This window comes from Pteropus alecto, unplaced genomic scaffold, assembly GCF_000325575.1.
Source record: "Pteropus alecto unplaced genomic scaffold, ASM32557v1 scaffold306, whole genome shotgun sequence".
Lineage (NCBI taxonomy): Eukaryota > Metazoa > Chordata > Mammalia > Chiroptera > Pteropodidae > Pteropus > Pteropus alecto.
Genome location: NW_006437748.1, coordinates 48,114 through 74,764, shown reverse-complemented (window position 1 = coordinate 74,764; position 26,651 = coordinate 48,114). Strand labels below are relative to the sequence as shown.

Here is a 26,651-nt window from a genome sequence, read left to right as displayed (position 1 = left end):
ATTTTAGGATCGCTTCATAATTAGATATAAATGATAGAAAGATTTATAATGCTCCTCTGAAAATATAGTATAATTTTCTTTCATGATTGTTTTATTTTTGCCTCCAAGTTAAAACATTAGTTTACTTTTATTAGTATGTTAGGGCTCACAGGAGATAATTTTCTCATAAACTTTTGAGGGAGATTCATTATTTAGCGTATATTTATGATTTACTTGTTCTGGACATATCATTAAAAGGCAGCCAGTCATTGCTTTCCAGAGGTTTTCAAACATGGGTGGAAACAACGAACTATATGAAAAATACAATATGTAGTGAAACACAATAATAGAAGCTCACAATAGTGAGGAAGCATGTTGGAGAAACATCTTACTGTCTGAACATGATCAGCATAGTTTTGAACTGTATTTTGAAGGAAAGTAGAGTTTAGACACTCCACAAAAATATGGAAGGATGTTTCACGCCAGACTCAGCATATTTAGAAGTATAAATAAGGAATATAGGAGAATATATCGATTCCAGAATATTTTAGTAATTTAGTCTATCTAGAGCTAAAATGGAAATTATACAACAATACTAACTGAGGCTCAAGAAAAATGAAGATTTCATATAATAGACCACTTTATCATATTCTGGAATTTAGATTTCATTCCTCTGATAATTTCTAAAAACTACCTAAAAATTTTAAGTTAGAGCAGGGTCTAAGATACTGAAGGAGGAGGTAAGTGATGCATCTGGGAACATTTACTACTCTCAACCAACTAGTTTTCTCCTTTCATAAAATGTTGTCCTTATAATATCTAAGTACTAAATTAAATTTGTAATATAAATATAGCAGAAAATCCTACATAACACATATGTAAGACATTGAGATATAAACTATACTTAAAACAATAAGAATTATTGGTCAATGTACTGTAAAGGGCTGTTTTCTTCATTATGTATATTATTATCAAAAGCCTTCCTTTTTGTTGACATGGTAACCTGTGTACTCCAATTCTTTGCTATGAAACATACAGTTTTCTACTTTTTGAGAACTTCCTTAAATGTCTTTATTTTGGTCTTCTCAAGAACCTAGATGGATGAAAACTCACTTGTGTTTCTAACCAACTTATCTAGGAGATACTCACAAAAAAATGTACTTGCTATTTAAGGTGAGTCCAAAACTTCCCCACAGTTTCAGCCCAATAAAATTCTCATCTTTGTTCTCCAAAACTTCTTGCCCCATGTCTAGTCATTCATTGGAAGCCTCAAGAGAAGGAAAAACATGGTGCAGAACACTTTTCCTTTAAATAAACTCAACCAATTGTGTGCCTTTTCTCTGGGCTTTGAATTAGAGCTCATTTACTTGTCAATAGAAGTATGCCTCCAGTCTTCCCTAGCATATTGCTCGTTAACATTTCTAGCTAAAATATTGTGACACTAAGGCCAAGGTCATAGATCTCATCAGGGCTTTGCTCCTTTAGCTTTCTTTCTTTTTTTTTTCTTTTTCAATTGTCTTATTTAATACCACCTTTTAAATATTAGAAGTATGCCTCCAGTCTTCCCTATCATATTACTTGTTAACTTTTTTGGCTTAAACATTGTGGCGCTAAAGCCAAGGTTATAGATCTCATTAGAGCATTGATCCTTTAGCTTGCTTTTTAAAAAATTGTCTTTATTTACTGCCACCTTTAAAAATAATTTTTTCAGTGAATAATTTACCATTTCTTACCTTCTCTGCCTAGAACTACTAACTGCAAATAGATTCTATTCAGTTCTAAAATGAATAATGTACCATTTCTTACTTTCTCTACATAGAACTATTAACTGCAAATCGATTCTATTAATAAAGTTGTTAACTTAGAGAAGAAACAACTAGCCAATTATTTGATTCTAAAATTAACCAAATGAGGAAGAATTTTTGACCTTCCAGAAGAACATTTCTAACAATTGCAAATAATGCCTTGATAGTGAATAATTTACCATTTCTTACCTTCTCTGCCTAGAACTACTAACTGCAAATAGATTCTATTCAGTTCTAAAATTAATAGCAGTCATGGGAAAGAATTTTTGACCTTCTAGAAGAACATTTCTAACAATTGAAAATAGCTCCTTGACTGTCTTAGTTCATTTCTTATTCTAACACATAAAGGTCATTTGGTAATCTCATTGCATCCTGCATTTTATAAAGAAAATCCTACATTAAGAGTCAATAGAATTGCCATAATAGAGTCAGTAGTGTTTGGATAATGAACAGGATTGTTTTGTTTTCTATAAAGCATCCAGAAATTTAGATAATAAAAAAGTCATAATAAGTATTGGCAGAAGATACTACTTTTTGGATAAATGCAAATAACTGAATCTAAATGTGTATGTAGGCTTAAATTTCACCTAAAACATGGAATGAGCTATTGCCATAATGGATTCAGTAGTACTTGGATAATGAAGAGGGTTGTTTTGTTTTTTATAAGGTATGCAGAAATTTGATTAATAAAAAGGTCATATTAAGTATTGGCAGAAGTTACTACTTTTTCAATAAATGCGAATAACAATCTAAATGTGGTTGTAGCCTTAAATTTGACCTAAAACATGGAACGAACTATTAAAACTAAGGCTGATGATTATCTTCTTCATCAATCATCTCTTTATCATTTATCAATTATAATGCTTTCAAAGATTTTTAGAAGTACATAGCAGAGAGTTCCCAGGCCTCCTAATTGGTTTCCTCATCCTCCTGGGCATACAGTTAGACTTGCTAGATGCCTCACTTGCTGGTCTTATTCATCAGTCATCACTTTATCATTTATCAATTATTGAGCTTTTGAAGATTTTTAGAGAAGTACTTAGCAGAGAGTACTTGGGCCTCCTAATTGGTTTCCTCTTACTCCTGGGCATACAGTTAGACTACATTTCCTAGCTTCACTTTCTAGATGGAGCCATGTGACTGAATTCTGGCCAATAAAATATGGAACAATATGGTCTGCATCAATTCCTGGACTGCCTTAAACTTTTCCCCTGTTAGTTGTGTCAAATGGCAAAAACAGACAAACAAACAAACAAACAAAATACCAGGAACCCTTGGGAGCCATATGTTGACAGTTGTAGAAATACTATATAAAAGGAACTTAGGCCTCTGAATCACAGCTTGACGAATAGCAACTTCAATGAACTGTTACATGAGCAAGAAATTTAGGGGCTTATCTACCTTGTTAGCTAGTACCATTTCAATTAACATAGTTTGTCAAAATTTTATTAGTATAAAACAACTAATGACATATTACTCATTTCCTGGTCTGACTTAACCTTTTCCCCTGTTAAATGTAAGAAATGGAAAAAAAAAAAAAAAACCCAAAAAACCAAACAGGCAAGTTTGAAAGCCTTATGTTGACAATTGTAGAAATACGATATAAAAGCCGCATAGGTCTCTGAATCATAGCTTGTAGAACAGCTACCTAATTAGGAATGCCCTCAATGAACCGTTATGTGAGCAAGAAATTTACGAGCTTATCTATCATGTTAGTACCATTTCAACTAACATAGTTTGTCTATTTTATCAGTATAAAACAACTAATGACATAATAATTTTAGAAACTTTTCTAATTATATTGCAATATTTCCCAGTTTGTCATTTTTAAAACAGCATTCATAGAATATATGTGTTATTTTATATATTCAACTACTAGCTTTGAATACTTACACTATTTCAGATTGCTGTGATGGCCAGCATAGTCTCTTTCCTTAACAGAAAAAAAGAAAAAAAAAGAAAAGAAAAGAAAAAACTAGAGTGATTGGTTGCTGCAAGCTTCATATCTCCTTCCCTCTCTTATTTTTCAAATCCATTTCCTACCTCAGCTGGATGCACATAACTTCCAAAGATGCCAAACTCTGTTATTAATCCCTGATTATCAGGATGATCTCGTGTGTTGGAATTGAAGGATAGCAGTATATGTTACAGCTAATTATGCCACTTTGGTATAAGGATTATTTGAGCGAAAAGCACTTAAAAAAACAAGTGTAAGAAGGGCATTTTAATCTCCTCTTTCCTTTCTGGAAACAGGAGATAAAAACTCCCATGTGAAAGATGCCCTTCCTGCACAAGGAGAAAAAAAATTCTTTAACGGGAAGTCAAAGCCAAGAGAATTCTATACAAACAGGCCTTGTTAAAATAATTCTTATCTCCCTTTAGCCTCACTACATACTTTATTTTCTACAACTCTCTCTCTGTTCAACTTAATATAAAAGGATGTAGTTTCTTTCATTCTTTTGGGTCTTTCCTTATGAGGGCTCCTGTGCCATGTAAAATTTATATAACTATGTATGATGTCTCCTATTAATCTGATGTCAGTTTATTCCTAAATCTAGCCAAAACCCCTAAAAGGTTAGAGGTAAAAGTTTACTTCCCCTACAAAATTGTTTCAGGTAGAAAAACTTCTGTTTCATGTGATCAAATTGTGGGGAACACAAATTTTAAGATTTCTGTTCTTTGTAGGATGCAAGAGGAGGATGCTCATGAGTTACAAATAGAGGGTAGTCATCCAGAATAAGTAGCCCTGTAAGCAGAGGTTTAGTTTTTACAACTCAGAAATGTCTTAATTTTAATACTGACTCTTTTGAATTCCTTAGGAAAAACTATTTTTCAACATATGACTAAGTATTAAGGGGAGATTCTAAAGTATTCATTTATTATAGAATTTTGAACTGGAATCTTAACCTAAACCCCTCCCTTGACCCAATTATCTTACTTTATTTTTGAAATGGCCAGTCATTAACTCTTTAAACTCAGAATAAAATTATTAGTTAGGTTAGGCTGCTGTAAAAAGAAACTCTTAAATTTCAATGGTTTAAAGAACAAGGAAACAAGTATGTTGGGCCATGTGATAGTCTAAAATGAGTATTTCAGCTTGATGGTGGTCTTCTGCATGCTGTTCTTCCACATAGCTATTCAGGGATTTAGGTCAATTTAGTGCCATCCATCTTTAGTATTCTGTTTCAAAATAACTTCGATCATTGCCATTTCAGTCCATGAAAAGGGGAAAGGGGCAGAAGTCCACATTCAGAGATTTTCTGAACCAAGTGAGGTGAAAGTTGCAAATTTTATATCAGCTCACATTTTATCTTGAAAATCCAGGCAAATGTCCACACTTGGCTTTGAAAAGGCAGAAGAATGTTATTCCTTGTTAGACAGCTTTGTTTAAGTTTCACCTCTGTTACTGAGGAAAAAGTAAAATGGTCTTTGTGGAGAACTAGCACATTGAACGTGCAATTTTAGACACATTATAGATTTTAATTGCTGTAGATATTCTAAAATAAGTTGATTTCTATTAAGAATATATAATATTGGGTCCATGAACTAATGGTGTCACAGTACAGAAACATTTTAAAATATATAATAGGGAAATAGAATACATTTCTTCTTAAAATAATAAGAGAATTAATACTTTTTTTCTTTGAATTCAAAGCAAATATTTTTGGATGTTTTAAATCATTTCAAGTTATTTCAGCTTATCAAGTATTGATATCACATATTCCAATATAAACCTTTCTGGACTTCAAGCTAAAGTTTGGCTACTTGATTACAATTAATTGCTTTCTCCGTATTCTAGAAAAGTTTAAATGTCTTCATCATAAAAGTAAAAGAAAAAGAAAGTGAAAAATAAAATATAGCAAATGAAAGTTATGAGATGTAACTAGTTTTGTAGAAGCTATCAAAAAGATTTAAGAAGTGGCATTTAATATTTGGCAAAACATTTTCCAATGTACCTGTCTTACCTAGACAGAGAAACAAAATCCATTATTCTTTTTATAAAATTAAAAACATTTAAACAGTGAACTACTGACCCTTGCTTGGTAGCTGGAATATAGCAATGGGCCTGTCATTATATTTTCTAAAATTATAATAAACAGCATAATAAATACTTTAATATTTACTGAAGGAAAAAGCCAATGGATTGCCAACTAACTTTTTGGTGACAGATAATTAGTAAGTTAGCTTACCAAAGTAAAAGTAGCAATACAACAGAAAACCAACCTTTATTTTACATACTTAATTATTATGTCTCAGTTTTCATATTTAAAAACCTCCTTTCTGCTAATGGTTCTTTGAAAAATAAACAAATAAACAAATAATTTTGTAAAATTATTTAAGGATTTTACAATTAAGTAAACTAATTTAGCTTGTCAAGATTAGAACAAATTTCTGATATTATTTTTCTTGTTTATAATTTATAATATTGGAATATTTTATATGTATAGGAAAAGATATGATTTTTGTTTTTGCTCAAATCCTGTGAACTGAAGTTGCTTCCTGATGGTCTGGCTTCAAGAAATTTTTCAGGGTAAGAGGAATCTCATAATGGGAAAGCAATTTGCCCCATACAGAGATATGTTTACTTTAAAATGGCCTGGTTTACAGTAATTCTTAAGATAAGTATGCACTTGATTCTCTTTGGTCCCTATAGCAGTTGCAATAGTTGAAACAGACTCATTTTGTTAATTTGATGACCTCTTCTAACCAATCTTTATTTGAGTCATTTAATTAGGTTAAATGAAGGATCAAGACATCATTTGCTTTATCTGTCATTAAATGAGCATCTACATTTTCCAGGGCACACTGAGTTCCCCTTAAAACTTTTGAAAACTAGATAACTCTTTAGACTGTATAATTATTTATATAATTGTAAACAACATTCATATTATTTAGAAGCATACATACAATATACAATTTCAAAATCGTAACAAATTTTTATTTTAATGAATCATTCCTGTTTTATTTTGTTCTTTCAGTTTTCCTTTTTATAAAGAAATATCAGTAATTTCAGTGTCTTAGAGTTTGCATACCCAGATGATTATTTATTTTTTTTTTTTCTCCTCCCTTTTCTTGAAACAAATTTCTTACGGAGTTAATGGCATTTTCTTTATCTTTTGTTATTGAAATATCATTTCTTTTGCAAAATCATCTCCAAGTGGCTTCAATTTTTATTTGCAATGAATTAAGTTCAAGAATTAGCCCCTCCCTCACATAAATAAGGATTACTTTCAAGTTATTACCATTCAGGCAAGTAAGAAGTTTCTCTATATCTATATTCAATCTCATATCTTAATTTAAACCATTTTTCTCAATTTGATATTCACTGGAAGTAGAGAAAAATAGGTTAATCTTACTCATCAAAAATCAGTCCTTCGAATCATATCATATAATGGGTGAAATATACCATAGAGATTATTTAGTCAGCATAATAATTTAATACTTGATTTTTCTAATATTCTTACCACAATGTTGACTAGTCTCTTTTTAAAAACTTACAGTTGTGAGGAATTCACCACTTAATATTTGGATAGCTGTGAAAGTTGAAAAGTCAGTTCTTGTGCTGAGATTATTATTACAAATTATTACTCTATTTATTCTTTTAAATGGTCATCACATGCTTTCAGCTCTTCACCCTCTGACTCCACAACTCATTTGATAACTCTGCAATGCATTGTTTTCTTATTGTTGTTGTTTAGAGTGCAGGGGAGGAAAATATTTTCCTTACCCTTCTGAGTTCTTAGCTGAGACTCTAATAAAAAACATATTAACAAGAGAAAAACAAACACAAATTTATTAACATGTATACTTTATGTATACATGGGAGATACCTAGGAAAAATGAGTAACTCAAAGAGGTGGCTTTAGAATTCAGGATTAAATATTATCTTAATAGGGTAAGGGAAAGGGGGCATATAAACTTCTTAGAAGAGTAAATAGCTTTTGGAAAGATAAATGTGTTCTTAGATGAGTAGATGGGAGATATGATAGTTTGTGAAAAAGTTTGTCTGGGTGTCGTGTTCACTTCTAGTCTGCTCTCCTGTGATCTTTCTTTGCTAGCTGATGTAGATCCTAGGGATAAAGAATCTATGACAAATGAGTTCCTTTGGGAGGCTCTGTCTTTAGGTAGATAAGGAGAGTTAAGAGAAAACCTATCCCTAAATGCACTATTTTGTAAGTGCCTACAGCTCAAAATAATCAATATACCAAAGTGGCATATTTTGAGGTGGCGTGTCCTAAACTTCTGTTGTATTTTAGGGTGGTATATTCTGCTACTCTTCAATTGAAATTGAGCTAAACTCTTTAGTTAAGACAGAAGTGACAAGTATTGCTTTCCTATTAATTATTAGAAGGTATCTTGACAAAGATTGGGCTTAGTGGGAAAGAGAACTCTCTATACCTTGTAGTGTCTGCCACTGACGTGGAGGAAAAGAGTGATAGCAACCATGTAGTTGCTGACCTAAGAAAAATATTACTTGGAGTTTCTCATGCTAGTTTAAAATATCTTATGACATATGGCACTCTTCTATACTGTAATAATGTTTCAATAATGGTATACTATAACCCTACAGATTTTCTCATTTATTTTTTGTCTCCACATACATTAATATATATTAAATCTATTCAATTTATTTATTTTCATTATAACATATCAATAGGTATTAATACCTATTTTAATATATATTAAAGTTCTATATTAATATCTTTTAAATTTCTTCATTTTTATTTTCCCTCAAACTCTTTTTATAAATGTTTATGAATACTTTGAATTTAATTAATGCATTTTGAAATACTAATACTACTTTTTAACTTTAATCTCCTAATGTCCTGTGTTAGTGCCAATCTGTCCACTAACAGTTAGATATCAAAATGAGATTTAACAAGCAAATATTTTTTTAAGTGATATTCCTGTGTGAAAGAAATGATGAGGAAGTAGAGTAAGGCTAGGAAACTCTTCAAACCACATGCCTTCTGACCCCAAGTGAAAAAGAGAGAGAGAGAACAATTCCAGACTGCTATGTCTTTTAAGTGATTACTCTGTCATTTAAGTGAGATTTTGCATGATGATCAGGGAGTCCTCAATTCATAGCGAGATGGAGTGTGTCTTCCAGAAAGGGATCTACCTTAGCATCTCTTCTTTTCTCCTTCATTATATGTAAGCAGCCTTTAGGAAGCATGACCTTTACATAAACACAGTGATAGACTTCAGAGGACCTCAAAAGGGACCTTGGATCAATGTGCTTCATATAGTTGGAGATTTGTGAGGCACACTCTCATTGCTACCATATGTCCCTATCTGATGAGAGGTTTTCAGTCAATTATCCATTTAGATCTCTTGGAAAATAGTTGTACTGTCGTAATCAGAAAATACATTTTATATACCTTTCATTTAATCCAAACAGAAATATCAAATTCTAACAGTGATTCAAATACTCAAATACATAACATTATTTTATAATAAAGGGACTCTTGTAGGTCGAGTTAGCATTAGGAAGAATGACAATTGCTCTACTTCTCAGGATAATGGACTAAGACTTATACACACTGGGATTCACTTGTCATCTATTTTAGAGGTAAATATCGTGGAAAGGTCAATACATCTGAAATAGATCACAGAATCTAAATGTGAATATCGATTTTGAATGAGAAATGCAGTATCACACACAATTTACCAAAAATTTTATTAAAGACAGTTGTTTACAACTTTTCCAAACAAATGTGCTAGCAATATAAATATACCTTTAGTACTTATTTAAAATGGAAATGTATTAACATTGATTATTAAATTTTGCATGATTTAATGTCACATTTATGTTCATTTTTAAGGATTCATATATTTTAAAATGCATTTTCTATAAAAACAAATTCAAAATTTTTATTTTTGTATATGGAAAAGAGGCAAATGTACCTAACATTTTTATTAACCTCTTCAACAAGTTGATATTTTTCTAAAAGTTAGTATTATTCAAACTTAATGCATCATATCCAAAATAAGAATACTATCTATGTAAGTATCTTAATATGTTTTTAAAAATTCAAATCCCCTGAATGAAGAAAATAATCTTCTCAGTTCTCTATGAAAGTAAAAAATTCACCCTTTGCTCATTAATGAGAATTGGTCTTATAACAAATGACAATGCAAAAATTTTATACAGTTTATATTTAAAAATATGTTTTTTCAGTTGCTTTATATTGAAGAATAAAAAAGAGTTGATTTTGTAAAGAACTATAAAGGACTAACATTCTACCTCCTGATATGTAAAAACAGAGGAAAAGAATAATTTAAAATCCAGAAATTCATGTTTATATACAATGAAAACTGTAAACGATTTTATAACAATTGCCAAGTAAATGGTGAATGAGCAGTTCTAGTTAACATCTCATTATTCAAGATATTTACAATTACCCTATACACTGAGGAACATTGCCATCATTCTTATATAAACCACACAAGTTTGGACTTATGGATTTTTAATCAGTAAGTACAATAGTTTGGGGAGAACTGTTGGTCTTGATTTTAAAGAATGAAAAAAAGCTATCTGTAAACTATTACTATAACATAAAATAAATTCACATGCAGAAAGCATCACTTGTTTGCTAAGATTTTCTATTTTAATTTAGATTTATTGTCCAATATGAGAGATGACTTTACCTGAAAATAACCTTTTCTATCTTTTTAGGGTGCTACTAAAATCTTGCTACAAAGATAGTAAATGTTGCCTCTTTAACTATTGAAAAAGTAACCTTTTACAAATGATATTCCTAGGTCTGACTCATGGACCTACTAAATCAGAATCTTTAAGTATGATCTCCTAAAATCTGAAAATTTTAATAAGTTCTTCGGCTAATTCTTATGGTTTTAAAGTTTAAGAACCAATAACTAAGAGAGAATAGAAAAACTCTACTGAGAACAATAAATGAAACAAACAAACACATAGACATCTTTAATTACAGGTATAGCTTTCATATAGTTTTCTGAACTTGAGGAATTATTTATAACTCCAGGGCTTCAATTTTCTTGTCTTCAAGATGAGGACACTTCATAGATCTGAATAGAAGCAAAACTCTTAACAATAGTAAGCACACTTTGGAAAAGATGAAAAAAGCATGTCTAAGCATTTGATCCTTTATTAATTTTCTTATCTATAATCCATCTTAAGAATTCTGAGAGAGTTGGTATCCCTTTTCTGTTCTGTGTCTATTTGAAACTGTTTCTCTCAGTTAAATATGTAATATTAAGTCACCCTGATAAATTTACTCCAAGGTTACAAATAATAGGCGTTCTAGTTGGTGTTTTTTTTTTTTCTTTCCATTTTCATTAAATTCCCTCATAGTAGATATAAAAACAGTTTCTTAATTGGTACGGATTTGCAAATATATTGAATGTTAACATGTCAAAATAAATTAGATTTTTCTCAGTAGAAGGAAAGTAATAGAGCCAGATTGAATCTCAGTGTAGTTTTATAGCATCTATATGCAAACACTTTTATATACTAAACCGCATGGCATTTAAAATAATCAGAAGCTTTATGTGACACATATAACATTTACTTTTATTGTTACTTCATGAACCCAACAATGAAGTAGATTTTAAATTGTAGAATAATTGTTTCATTTTTGTAAAATGTAAAAACTGGGTTTAACATTTGAAAATTACAAAGTTATTTTAGTACTGTCATTATTCAGATGACAAAGATGTTAAAAAGTATTTAATTGAGAGATTCACTGAAGTCTATATTTTCAAAATATAATCAATTTGAAATGTTAAACAGATATCTATGAATTAATTTATACATCCATGATAAAATTATGTGGTAGTATTTTATATATAAATTCTGTAGCAGTTAACTTTCCTGGGTTGTATTTTATGTGCAAAGATTTATTTCTAAACAAAAGACTTAGTCATTTTGATCAATTTTCTTCTTACTAAAATGCAGCTGTTTGTGGTGAATCCTTACAATGTTATATGATTCAGCAATAAAAAGTATCAAGCCAGAAAAAGCTATGGGGGAAAATAAGATATATTGTTAAAAAAAGGAGCCAGTCCAAAAATACTACATACTATATGATTTAAACTATTACATTCTGGAAAAGACAAAAGTATACAAACAGTAAAAAGATCAGTGGTGGTGGATTCAGGAGATGGAAAGGATGAATAGATGAAGAACAGGAGATGTTTTTTCATCATCAAAACTACCCAGTATGATACTGTAATGGTGGACATATGACATTTACGTGTGTTCTAACATAGTAGTATATACAATACAAATAACAAAGCTCATGTAAAATGTGGACTTCAGTTAATAATGTATCAATACTGGTTCATCAGTTATACCAAATGGACCATATTAATGCAAGATATTAATAATAAGGGAAACTGGAGGTAACTGATATACATGGAGCTCTATACTTTGCTCAATTTTTATTTAAACTTCAAACCACTCTAAAAAACAAAGTTCATTAATCTTTAAAAACATACAACTGTTCTACATGTGAAATTTAGGGATTGTGAGGACAGTGCAAATAGTAAGATGGTGAACTAATAAAATTTAAATTAGATATCTATTAAAACTGAGAGTTTTTTAACTTAATTTTTAGCTAGCCTTCATTTAAGTATTAATTTAGATAACTTTGAAATATCAGTCAAAATTTGTGGGATTTGTTTAAAATGGCCAATAAAGCCCAAAGTGTTGTTCTTGGGGGGAAAAAAATAGGAGCTAGTGCTGACATCAGGTATATATGTAAGAACATGGGCATCAAACCCAACTTAGATAAGCCTTGAGAAAGAGCTTCTGGTGAAGGCCTTTTTGGAAGGCATTTTTAAAATATGAAACCATCTTTCTCTCCAGTGTTCTAGGTCCATATCTCTTAAAGATATAACCATTTCCTCTAGCATGATCTTAGGAGTCCTATTCTGGATAGTGGGAATCCAGTTGACCTCTTGACTCTTAAGCTTCATCATGAAAGCTGTATAGTTCTATTACTGAACCTTATCTGTTTCAAGTGCTTCTTTTATTGTAAAAGTTTTTTCTCAACTATATTGATAGCAAATCTAGCTTTAAAAAGTAAAATTATCGCATTTCGGACACTCAACAGCTACCTGTTTTGAATTAGGTATTAAAAAGTTAATTAGAAGAGGGTTAATTATAAAGTTGATGAATTATAACTATATGAATTAATAGCAAGAGAAAGATGATTTTTTAAAAAGCCTTTTGAGATTTTGAGAAATGCTTTATTTGGCCATAATTTTTGGCTTCTGAACTTAATCAATAGATTTTGATTGTACTCAACAGAAAGAAAAGAGGAAATGATAAATCACATTTTGTCAGACTCAGCATGGTAGACCTGGAAAATACCTTTCAGATAGTTTTCTAAGACCTATAAACTGGCAGTCAGCTCATAGATCAAGCCCATAGATCAAACCAAGTCAGACGATGCTTTAAAAAGAAAACTTCCATTGCTTGTCAAATGTAAAAGTTTATGGAATTCACACAAAATTTGAATTTACTCTCCACTTTAAAATCATGCCGGACTTGCATTATTGCACAGTACTTACTCTTATTAAATAGAGCATGCAGCGTTCAATTCTTTACTTCCACCACTTTCCCTATTAATTTATGTTCAGTTCATTTTATTCAATTTTGTTATCTTTCTAATCTCTCTGGTATCTGATTTTATGGATCTTGACTTCTTTTTGCTTCATTTTGTATTTAAATTATATGTAACTCCAAAGGGAATCTGTAATTTGCCCCAATCATGTAATTGGTACTTTCCAGGGCATAAAACAAAATAAAATACGTCCTGCCTGGCAATAAATAAAAAAGAATTAAAATTTTGTAATTTAATGCTCATTATCATGGAGGTTCATTTAATTCTAGCCTGGAGAAAATTGCATTTTTATGGTGTGTTTTGATTCTGGTAGGAAGAAGTGTGTTGGAACAATTAAGACAAAGGTTAATGAGGAAATATTTTGTCTAGAAGTAAATCTGTTTTAAACATTTACTAACAAATAGAATTTTAAATGCTTTTAGTGATATGAATTGGATTTAAATTCTTTCTTAAATTATACCAGTTAATTTGTCCGATATTAATCATTTGTATCCAGATAGTACAAAAATACACACAAAATATTATTTTTAAAGTTTGAAATAAAAAATGGCATCTTTCTATGTTAAAGCTGAAAGTGCATTAGCTGCAGTACTTTATAAAGATAAATAAACTATGGAAAACACAAAATTTAGCTCTTATCTCACATAATAACAAGACAGACAAGTAAACAATTTAAGCAATGTCTAATTCTACAAAAAAGAAATTTAGTTTATGAAAATTATTCCAGAATATGCTAACATGTTTTTTTTGTATTGCACTTAAGTTGCATGCAATTTGATCTGTCATAAATTAATAATTCATTGCTCTTATTATTGAAGCCATGTATATTAGCTATCAATTACAGCATAATAATATTAACACAAACATAGTAAATTAAAACAACAGATATATCATCTTGAAGTTTCTGTAGGTTAGAAATTAGTCACCTATGTTCTCTGTTTCATAGTCTAATACAGGTTTGAAATGAGGTGTTGACCACTGCTAGGGGCTCGTTTGAGACCTGACTAGAGAAGGATACACTTTCAAGCTCATGTGGTTTTGGGTAGGATATTGGACTGCAGGCCTCAGTTACTTGTGGGATACTGGACTGAGAGCCTCAGTTCCTCACTGACTATTGGTCAGACATCACCTTCAATATCTCGTCATGTGGACGATTCCATGTATTCACTTCATTAAATCCAGCAAAAGAAATAGAGTCTACTAGAAAAAATGAAGTTATAAGCTATAATCATATGTTAGATAATCACGGAGGTGACATTCCATCTACTGTACCAATTTCTATTGGTTAGAAACAAGTCACTCTATAGCCCTCATGCAAGAGGAGAGGAATACTCAAGGGTTTGAATACCAGCAGGGGAAGATTATTGAGGGCCTTTTTAAAGACTTGTGTTTACATAGCTCTCTAATTTTAACCCTTTTCAGGTTTTTATTTCACAATCACCTGGTCAACCCCTAAGCAATGTGACAAACAGCATATTGTCTTAATGTCTCTTTATAATCTAAAATGTCATACATTGTACCTATTTATGAGCAAAGCAGTCCATCACAACCTACCTTAGTATCACTTTTATAAGTGCCTTCCTTTTCATGGTAGACTACTATTATTTTTTGTTCAAAGTTAACAAAATTATGCTTTGTTCGGTATGCTGACACTATGACAATGACTAAATAAATTGCTTATAGAATATAATTGTGTTATCTCAGATACCTTAAGAAGTTTCTACACATGTTTTTCATAAATTATTTTGGACTCTTTGATTGGAAGTGATAGAAATCTTAGATAAAGGCAAAGTAAAAGAGAATTTATTTTTTTCCATAAATGACATGATGAGTTTACCTAGCTTGAAATATAGCAGCATTTAAAGTATTAGTCAAAGTGTAGGAGATCTATTTTCGACCTTAAGTTATTTCATTTGTGTTGGTATTATTATCAATAAAAACCTACTAATAGGGTAAAAACATTAAAATCCTAGATCAAAAAACAACCAAAACCCAAAAAAACAAATAAATATCTCCGCCCCTCAATAGTTTGACATTAAAATTCTGGGCATGATTTTCATTGGCTTTGTATGAGAAATTTATCACACATGAACACTGAGCAAAGGGGATAAGGTGTCCTCTTTGGCCAGAGATAGGTAACGTGTCTATCCATATATCCTAGAGATTGGGTCAGTCCTACCCAAACCAATTAGACTGAGAATAGAGGAGGTATGATTATCTAAGCAATATCTGAATACTGTTAACAAAAGAAGACAGAAATGATAAAGAGAGTAAATTAAGTTATATTTATTGACCATATAGTTAATATATGGACCACTATTAGGTGCTGGAGCATCTATAAATAAGATAGATCACTTCACACTTAGGCAATCATATATATAGACTATAGCACCAAAGAACATAGCAATTTGGACAAGATGTTTATGAAAGGTTGTATGTAATTAATTTTCCTGTCTATATTTGTGTCTCAGTATTTGTTGTAAAAGGTTTCAATGAAGGCATGATATAATTGCCCAGTGCAATCTAAGAAAACTGAGAAAATGAAGATAAAAGTGAAGGGTAGTATTAGAAAAGTAAGTATTAAAAGAAAAAGACCATATGAAAAATAACAATAGGATTAATCTTATCAGTTTGGAAAAAGTAGCTAAAGAGTTTTAGAAAGCATATAAGTTAGATAGGTTGACTAGACTAGAAAAAGGCTCAGGGACATTGTTAAAATTTTGTGTTTAGTAACCTTCTAAATCTATTGAAGCTGGATAATATAAATACCTGTGAATTATAAAAGTAAGATTATTTGCATTCATTTTTGAATATGAAGTTATGATAGCTAGTGACCAATATTATATAATGAAATTGAGATTTTGAGATTGAAATAATGTGTTATTAAAAATATATTTTTGAAATTAAGTAAATAGCATGACATTGGGTACATAATGTAACTACAATTAAGTAAAAAATTGAATTTGAAATAAATATGAATTTTGTGATGCCACCTATTCAAATACTTTTAGTATAGTTAGAGCTTTACGGTAAAGCATAAGTAAGGACTAGAAAGAAACATTTGGAAGCCATGTACTTAAATATGATAACATCAGCTACACAATAGCAACTTTAACAAGTTGAGGTAGCAAATTTCATCCATCTGTTGTTTTCAGTCCAGAAGGTGCTTTAGAGACAAGTAAAAAGTTTTGTATGATATTTGGCAGATAATAAAGTAGTAGAGTAGTGTGTTGCATTTTAAATTAAAAACAATACAGGTGACAAGATATTCTTAAAGGAGTATTTGCATGATTTTGAACATAGTTTTTTAGGACTGGAGTCTTAATGAAGTATATCTTTTAAACCTTCAGAAAATACTGTTATTCAAATAAGCACACACATAAAGTAACACATTTTATTATTAAACTCAGCATTCCATCATGGCAAAATGGACAATAAAAAATTACTAATTTTCTCTAAACCTGCAGGCCTCCTCCAGTAAGTGAACTTGCAACCAGAGAGACTACAGTTGGTGTAATTTCTGCTGCAGCCATCAATCAGAGTATTGTGTATTCCATTGTTTCAGGAAATGAAGAGGGTGAGTAGATGTTTATTCAGTTGGTATTTTCACCATAAACTAGTCAACTTGGATTTGAAATTAATTTCAGGTTGAGTTATTGTTTACTCTATATTTCTAACAAAAATGTGTCTAACAAATATAAATAGTAACTATGTGCTGAATCTGACTAAAAATTCAGTTATAATTACCCCCTAGGAAATACTAAATATTCAATTCTGGAAGCCTTCTCTTCCTCATATAGGGATATTTTAATGACATTTCTTCAAAATGAATGCATCATATTTTCATCTTTTAGTCATAATTATTACCTTATAGGAATTTCTTTTCACTGTTCTGTACCATCCAAGACCTATATTCCATGTTTACCTTAGATAAACCTGAAGAAACTTTAAATCATAATTATGAATGTCCAAAGAGCCACGTCCATTATAAAAGTTAAATTAGTTAAACAGTTAAATTAAAAAAAGTCAAACAGTTAAATTAGACACACAATTAGCAATTGTAAGTAAATCATTTAAGTTTTGTCTACTTATCATGGTTCACTGAGAATAAAATGGTTTGTGAGCCTCTAGAAATAAATCCAGAGCTAAGTCCTTCTCACGCATTCTTTGTTTCACCTATTATCTACAGCTTAGTTGTCCTCAGTTTTTCCCTTTTGATAAGCTGAATGGCCTAGCATAATATTGATAGTCAAAAAATAGTTAATATATATTTTATTAAATATGTGATAAATGAATGAATGTTAATTCTGTTAAAAGACTTTGCAAAGAAATTATAAAGGCCTTTTTCAAGTATTTCAACAATCAACCATTATAAGAAATTGCTGCCCCTGAAGCAAGAGTTCAACATCATACTTTTCTTATTGCTTTCTTTGTTTCTACTGTGCTACTGTGCTTCCTCTCTAAAGATTACTAAACATCCTTTTTCCTTAGACTTCCAACATCTGACTGAATTTGTGATTTCTCAATCTGTTCTGATACGTTTTTTACTGGTACTTTTTTTAGTGGTAAGAGAATACAAGAAGACAAGGTTTTTATTTCAAATAAACAGATACTATATATAACAGAAAACTGAAGGCAGCTAGGATGGGATGTGATCAACTCCTTTTTGACTACGTTGAATTTAAGATATGTGCCTCATCAAAGTAAAAATATCCAGGAAGCAACTGAAGAATCTAACTGTGCTCAAACTATACAGTTTTAAAATTTTTCCATTGATATGAGGCAATATAACACTAGGGATTGAGACCTGATTATGGAGCCAGACTGCCTGGACTTGAATCTTTGCATACCTGTAACCTTGAGCAAGTTAACCATTCCTCAGCTTCCTTTATGTAATATGAATAAAACACTACTTACTCCAAGATTTTTGAGTAAATTATGTAAAGTATTTAGAATGCCATGCATCATGTTAACTGCTATATATAAATGTCTACCCTTGGTTGAAATAAAAAAGATATTCTAGTCCAAATGATCGCAAACACTATTATTTTCTGAGTCATGTGCCATGAAAGGTGGAAGCAAACGTAACTCACAAAGAACGGAGGACTTTAAACAATCTATTCTTAAGAAGCAGGCTTCAAAGGCAAGTTCCTAATCCTTAAAATACAACTATTTATAGTACAATTATGAATGGTCAAACTTCTCTGAGCTTAACTGTAATTCAACAGATGTAGTTTCCTAATCAATGGACAATACTTTGATACATAGTAAACCACCTCACATCTTTTATCAAGAAAAAACATTAAATCTGAATAATAAAGACATCACCCAATGAATTAGGACAGTAGGTTTTCTTTAAATATTTATTTGAGTAAAGTGACACCTACTCAGAAATCTTTTATTTTATTTTTTTTAAACCTATCATGCCATGAATTAATAGGGAATGGGCTCCAGCAGCTCAGGCTCCTTTCCATTCATTGTCACAAAGTGTGCTTCTCTGGGTGGAGCAGGCTGGCACATCAGCTGAACATAGGTGCCTTTCTCTTTGGCTTCCTTCTTTTTTTGATCATTTTCCTTCACACATTTTAGGAAGCAATCTCCATTCTTAGAGTGCTTGATATGCTCAATACGTACATTAATTCTCTTGGCAAGAATCTTGCTTTTAAGTTGTTTGTTTGCATCAATGCCAACTGCATGCTGGATAACATTGTAAATTCTTCCAGTTTTTCCATGATAACATTTGTGGGGCATCCTTTTTGAACAGTGCCCATTCCCTTGATGTCTACAATATCACCTTTCTTGTAGATTCGCATGTATGTGGCCGAAAGGAACAATTCCATGTTTTCTGAAAGGACTAGAGAACATATAGTGGGTGCTTTTTCTCTTTCCCCTTGTGTTGCTCATTTGAATGAATTACTGGAAGATGGTGATTCTGACTGAAAGGCTATTCTGATGCTTTCTTTCTGGGATTCTATCAGTTCTCTTCTTCAAAGATATTACCCTCTTTCACTCACAATGACTATTTTTTGCAATCAATTCATTTATTTATCAATTTATTCAACAAATATTTGTTAATTTACTTAACAAATGTTCATTGAGCATCTATTACATACCAAGTATTCTCCCAGCCATGAAGGCTAGAGCAATGAAAAAAATAGATCCTTGCCCTCACAGAATTTTACCATCCAATAAGAAGAGAAAGACAATAAAAATTATTAAACTGATAAATATATAACATTTGGGTAGTAATAAATGCTGTGGAGAAAACTGAAGTGAAGAAAAGATACCAGGAATGCAAGAAGTAGGATATTATAAAATATACCAATGCGCCCCGCTCTTCACTCAATTATATATGAGCAAATTTATTTTTAAAAAATGAACATTTAAAATAATAAATCATGTTTTTGAAATAACCAACATATAAAATTATCTGTTTTTTCCTCAAGTGTTCATAGCAGAATATACAGGATAATAAGATGCATTACATCATAAAAAGTATAATAATCTAATAAGATTATAAAGTACCATACTTTGTTGTACAATAAACCACCTCACATCTTTCAGCAAGAAAAAACACTAAATCTGAGTAATAAAGACATCACCCAATGAATTAGGATAGTAGGTTTTCTTTAAATATTTATTTGGGGGAAGGGGCACCTACTCAGAGGTACTCATACAACAAAATTGTATGAGTTTCTTTAAAACAGAATTTCTGAAGGTATTTCATACAGTAGAGGGCCATCTGAATCCATGGTGAGAAGTATAATATGCATTGCTCCCAAATGTAATTTCTTACAGAAACATTAATTTTAAGGAGAATCTCAAAAAAAAAAAAAAAGAACACTGGAATTTCAAGGCATGTACTTAGGATAACACTGATGTTGATCATTTCTGGAACATAGTTTCCAAAAGCCATCATCTTATTACTTTTATGCATTACCCTTATTATAAATAGGTGTTTTTTAAATCACAGTGCCTTTTAAAGAGAATTATTTTTCCTTGTAGTATAAAGAAAATGACCAAGAAATCATATTTTAATTCCAGATAAGTTTGGAATTAATAACATCACGGGTGTTATCTATGTGAATGCCCCTTTGGACTATGAAACAAGGACAAGTTATGTGCTTCGAGTCCAAGCTGACTCCCTGGAAGTGGTCCTCGCCAATCTCCGAGTTCCTTCGAAAAGTAAGTTACGTTATTTAAGGGTTTTTCAATAAATCAATGGTGTTCTGCTCATCGCCTAAAGAAATACATATGTCTAAAAGTTCTCAATGAAGAATGTAAGAAGATCATGAACACTCAGAGATGTTTTCCCATTTATTTTAATTTTTGATAGCTGGCAACGCTGAGAGGATTTCATATTCCTGAAATGTCAAGACATTAACACACTATTTCCAGACTTTTTTTGTAATCTTGTAGAGAACACTCATTTTTTGAGTATGTTAGATAATAAACTTTATTCTCATTCTGCTGTGAGGTACGGGCTAACTCTCTGGGATGTAGTATATTGTTAATGAGTGGATGACTGCTAGACATTCCCTGAATTGTGCAGTTTCTGGTACTTATATCTTTTCTTAGAAATGAGGAAAACACATGTTAAAATTAGTGACTAACATTTATCAACATGTATATGTCGCATTATATTTAATTCACTCCCATTTCTAGGAAATGAAAATCATTACCTTCACTTTACAAAGACATGATAAGAAAAGGTTAAATGATTTTCTAAAAATGACACTTGTCAGTAAATGAAAAGTTGAAGATTCAGTCTCAGTTTTTAACTCTAAAATCTTTCTTCAACATTTCAGTTTGATATACTTTAACCACACTGAAAAGCAAGTAAAAGCCAATTTCTGAAGTGGCCCAGCACAGATTCTGTGAGATATTACCAATAATGGGATAAACGCTATCTTTTTTCCATTCATTGAGGTAATACTCCTTTGCACTTAAGCAATCCATTTTTTTTTTTAACAATCACACCAACTTTTTTAGAATCTAGGAGAACTAAGAAAGCCAAATTTACTTTAACCATTAGTAGAATAGAGGCTCAGAGAAAGCATGAAGTGGGAAACAGGATCTGAAACATTTACCTTTTACTCTGGGGTCCATTCCTGGACATCCTATCACAACACTACATCAATCAGCATTTTTAGAAGGGGCAAAAGGAAAAAGAAGAGAGCCAGAGCAAGTGTACACATGCATGTGAGTGCCACGGGAAGAGAAAGGAGAGTAAGGTGGGAGTAAACGGCAGAAGAGGAATTGTAAAATTTCCCGTCTCAGGTCAATTAATAATCATTAAAAATAAATCTCTCTTTTCCTTTACTTCAAATCTCACTTGCTGATCTAGCGTTGAAGGTTGCATAGGTACAATAAAATCTGTTGAAAAAAATCAGATTATACACAGTGCGCCTTTAGAATTAAAGGGATTAAGTTGTCTTGCATGATTAAACATCACTTGCATAATTAAATTGTTTAAAAATAACACACCAGTTCTTTGAGTTTTTAAAATCTTTAAACTTCAGGCATTTATATTTTTTATAAAATCTAAGGCATCAAAAGGTTAGGGTAGATCTAATTTACATTATGTAAACTCCCTTATTGCAAATAAAAATAAATGTAAAAGTTCATCAAAAACTATATTTGTCACCTTCCTTTGAAACAAATGAGTAGTTAAATTTAAAAAGAAAATTTTGGTAAATATTAGGTTGTAGAACTTGGTATTTTTTACAAAATAGCTCTGATTTCTAGGAATCAAAATATATATAGTTCTCATATATGAATATAACACAACTAGCTCTCATGACTGTAATTTGAGTGTAAATCTAAGGATAATAACAGTTTACCTAATACACACATGTAGGCCTTTATGTGCCCCATTATGTATGTAGAGGAGAGACAGAATAGCAAATACATGCATTATCCTCTCAGAAATTCAAGAATCCTAAACCCTAAATATTAGTTTAATGCCTGATTCTTGAATATTTTACTAACATTTCATGACTAACCTTTGCCTCTTCAATGTGAAATACAGATTTGTGTTTCTAACACAGTTTTATTTATTAATGACTGTTAATGGCCTATAATCAATTCCTAATCCATTAGCTATGCAAATAAGATCATTATGTAAATTGAGGTTAATTAATTAATTGTTTAAAAGTTCATCCTTTCTTCAGAATTAGCTGCCCTATGGTATTTAGCTCTACCACATATCGTATGAATAAAGATAATAAACAGAATAAATTCAATTCATTAAAGAAGTATTATTGTGATGCCTTACCAAGAAGTTATTAATGAAGTCATTTGCAAAATGAGTTTTACAACTATGCTGTAAGTGAATTTAATATTTAAATAAAAATTAATAATTAAAATAGAAAAATTTAGAACTCATTTCCAAAATTTGACATCAGCAGAATTTAAAACACTTTAATATTTTAATACAGAACATCTTAAATATAAATAAAATTACAGATACTGTTACACTGAACTTCCACATATTAACTATCCAGCTTCAACATTATTGAGTCCTGGGAAATCATTTTTTCTATACTTCCAATTGCTCCCTCATTCCATTATTTTGAAGCAGAGCAGAGACAATATTTCATCTGTAAATATTTTAATATGTATCTCTTAAATATAAGGACTCTTAAAACTTAATTACAATACATTTGTTACTTGTCCCAAATTAACAAAAATTCTTTAATATCAACAAGTATCCTGTCATATTTATATTAAAATTTTATTCACATCAGAATTTAAATAAGGTCCATATATTGCAATTGGTCAGTAGGTCTTTTAAGTCTTTTTTAATCTATAGGCTTCAGCACTGTCACTTCTTTTTATTCACCTTGTTCAAAAAACCAGATTTCTGAAGTCTAGATATTGATGACTATATGTTCAGTGGCTCATTTCATTTTTTTCTCTGTCTTCTCTATTTCCTATAAATCAGTAGTTAGATCTGGAGTCCTGATTAGATCCAGGTTTTTGTTGTTGTTGTTTTTAGAAATAAATCATAAGTCCTCCTTATCCTACTTTCCAAGACCCTTTGTAGTTGCCTGAAACCTCAGATAATACTTAACCCTGAATGTACTATGTTCCTTTCCTATACATCTATATCTCTGATAAAGTTTAATTCATAAATTAGCACAGTAAGAGAGTAATAAGAAAAACTAATAATAAAAAGAACAATTATAACAATATAATAAAAGTTATGTGACTGTGGTTACTCATTTCAGGAGATCTCTTGCTGATGCCTTCATATAGCCTCAGTGTTTTCTGGTGCAACACATTGCTGTCAATTGGAACACATTTTCGGTTCATGTCTTCTGCCCACAAATGTAATGTCTTTCCCATCTTAACTAAACATTTGTCCTGCACTGTGGCCATAACTTTCAGTTTGAGGTGCAACATAGCAAAACTAAGACAAATTTCTTTTTCCTTCTTCACAATTTCATGGATAGGAGATTTGTTCTTACTGTAGATTTTAGCATACAGTTTGTTTTCTTTCATTATGAAGTGGGGAACTTTTACTTTTTTACTTAAAGAAAGCACTTTATGGCTTCTCTTTGGCATATCTAATTTGCTAGCATCACTACTCTTGCACTCTGGGGCCATCATTAATTAAAAAAGGGTAACTTGAACACAAGCACCACAATACTAGGGAGGTTGATCTGAAAATCCACAGGGCTACTAAGTGACTAATGTGTAGAGAGTGAATCAGCGTGGAAACACTGCACGAAGGTTTGATTCACGTCCTAAGTGGGATAGAAGAGAGATTTTATCATGCTACTCAGAACAGCGTGCAATTTGAAACTTATGAATTGTTAATTGAATTACTTATGTCTGAAATTTTCCATGTCATATTTTCAGATGATGATAACTGAAACCATGAAAAGTGAAACCGGAGATAAGGGGGGACTAGTGTATGCACTGTTTCTTTAAGGGGATACATCAAATCCCTTTGACTCTCCTTGTGTGATAATAGCATCCACCAATAGTCATTTCCTACCTATTAATTCCTTTCATTTATACTGTGTTTATTTACTAAAATATTTCTATAAAAAAGAACTTCTCCATATCAAATAATTGGTAACCCTGAGGTCCTGCTCCCATAGTAAAGGTAGGGAAAAAAAGTATGTTTCTTTCTTTTAAGTCACTGGACTTCAAAATAATAAGTTGATTCACTTTCATACTCCAAATGTGACTACTGAGATATAGATTTGGTTTTATGAGCAATCTAGATTCTGAGGTTGTAGTTTAAAAGGAGAAAGAGACAATATGCAAACAAAAGGATGGGCTGGACTCCAGTAGGTAAACAAATGGATGTGACTGTGCTCCAATAAAATTTTACTTACTAAAACAAGTGTGGGCCACACTTGACCAAGGGACTGTAGTTTGCTGACTCTTGTTCTTATTCTTACTTTTACTTTATATAATATGCTTAGAATCCTTTTTTATTTTCTCTTGGCTATTTTTGTATATTTTCTACTGTGAGCAATGCTTCTGCTTCACCTCTACCTTTCCTGCACATCTAATTTGAAGTAACATTGTTTTATCACTGTTAATATTGATAATATAATCAGTCATATAGTTATTTGTATCTTGTGCTCTAGTAGACTCCTCAGAGCAGGCTCATGGGATCAGCATTTGCTATGTTCGTATGCATTATTTAGAGTTTATTGGAGGCCCTTATAATTGAATCTGTTTGGCTAGATATTTTTTATGAGCCTTGACTCATATTTTTTTCTTTGACTTAAATATATAACCCCATTTTCTTCTACAAAGCATTAAGGTCAAAAAGTATAACTATAAACTGGTTTCCTTTTTCAATGAGTGTTGGATTTATTTCTAGTTTTCAAAGAGTTTACATTTTTTAAAGTCCAATAATTTATTTACTATACCTACCTGTTGGCTTTTCTGCATAAATATGATATATCCATTCAAGTACTATTTCAGGAAAGTTTCCTTGAATTCTATATTTTATGATTTTCTCTGTTTTCTTAATTTGTTTTTCATCTTAGGAGACTCTTATTATATAAGTGATGAATCTCTTTTTATATTACTTTCTGTCTAAACTAATTTATTCATTGCATTTAGATTTAAATTTTTTATTTATGATTTTTTTCTAATTCTGATGTGTTTTTTTTTATAACTTCTCTTTGTTAGATAAATTAGCTTGTTTCAAAACAGGAAGGTACAGTTTTTATCTTTTTAAAAAATGACATCATTTTCTTACAGCCATTATTTTTCTTGCTTTTTCTTTTTACTTTGTGACTTTGACCATGATCCTTTTCCATCACTCATGACTAAATAAAATTAGCCTATTTATACTCTTAAAAAAGGAAGGTGTGCTAGGGTAGCTTTTCTAATTCACAGCTCTAGAATACCTGTTTTAGTTATTTTTGTAAAGTGTTCAAAATATATATCCTTTTACTTTTAGAAATCCACTTGCTTTTTTCTATGCTCCCACTTTAATGGGAGAAATTTTCTTTTCTGTTTTTCTTTTTCTTTTTTGCCCTATTGTGTTTGTCCTGCTCAATTTATATTCTGCTCTCAGTGTTTTCACCTTAGTGTGTGTGGACTTTTGTCCTGCTACTGCTTTCATATTAGCTTAGTAACTTTTCATTTTGTGCAGCTGGTCAACCTTGAGGTTCACTGGCTCCCACAACCAACAGAAATTCTTATTCTTCCCTGAACATCCTTAAAAGTATTTGTCATCATACTTGCTGATATAATAGAGATTTTGTTTATGTCATTTGTTTTCCACGACCATTCACATTCTATGATTTGGAAGTTAGCTTATTGCTTTATTTAATTGTAGATGTTTTTTGTGGAGTTTTGGTTTGATGCTATATTTTCCTACTTAAATAAATTTGATAGTGAGGAGGAGACCTAGAAGCAGTAGAATTTCCACAGAAATAACTATACAGGTTAATAATCTAGCCCTCTAAATGTCCATAGATCTTGATAAAAAATAAAAGAATCTTGGGCAGAAATGAAGGACTTTATCACAACAAAAATACTAGCAGGTGTATCAGCATAGTGATCAGCATAGTGATGCAGCTCTCTAAGCCTCAAACTTCACAGGCAAATTGTAGGGCCAGATAAAACCTGCTCATGAGTGGAGTACACCACAAAAGAACTCTATACTTAGAGATTCTGCTGCTGTATAGCAAGCATAACCAAGTGTTTGTCAAATGGGGATCAGGTAAATTGCTGGACTACGTGATACATTCCTACAAATAGTATCTCACTTTTCAGA

The 26,651-nt window shown here is 31.1% G+C and overlaps 1 protein-coding gene across 1 annotated transcript in view; it reads left to right on the top strand.

Moving 5' to 3' along the window:
- The window catches only part of LOC102885755 (protocadherin-15), a gene marked incomplete at its 3' end in the record, with an annotated part of 563,452 nt that overhangs the window by 489,901 nt on the left and 46,900 nt on the right, over positions 1–26,651 (top strand). The window contains exons 25-26 of the mRNA XM_015591761.1: positions 16,861–16,970; positions 20,438–20,578. Of these exons, the coding sequence (XP_015447247.1) occupies positions 16,861–16,970; positions 20,438–20,578 (251 nt within the window). The remainder of the gene's footprint in view (positions 1–16,860; positions 16,971–20,437; positions 20,579–26,651) is intronic.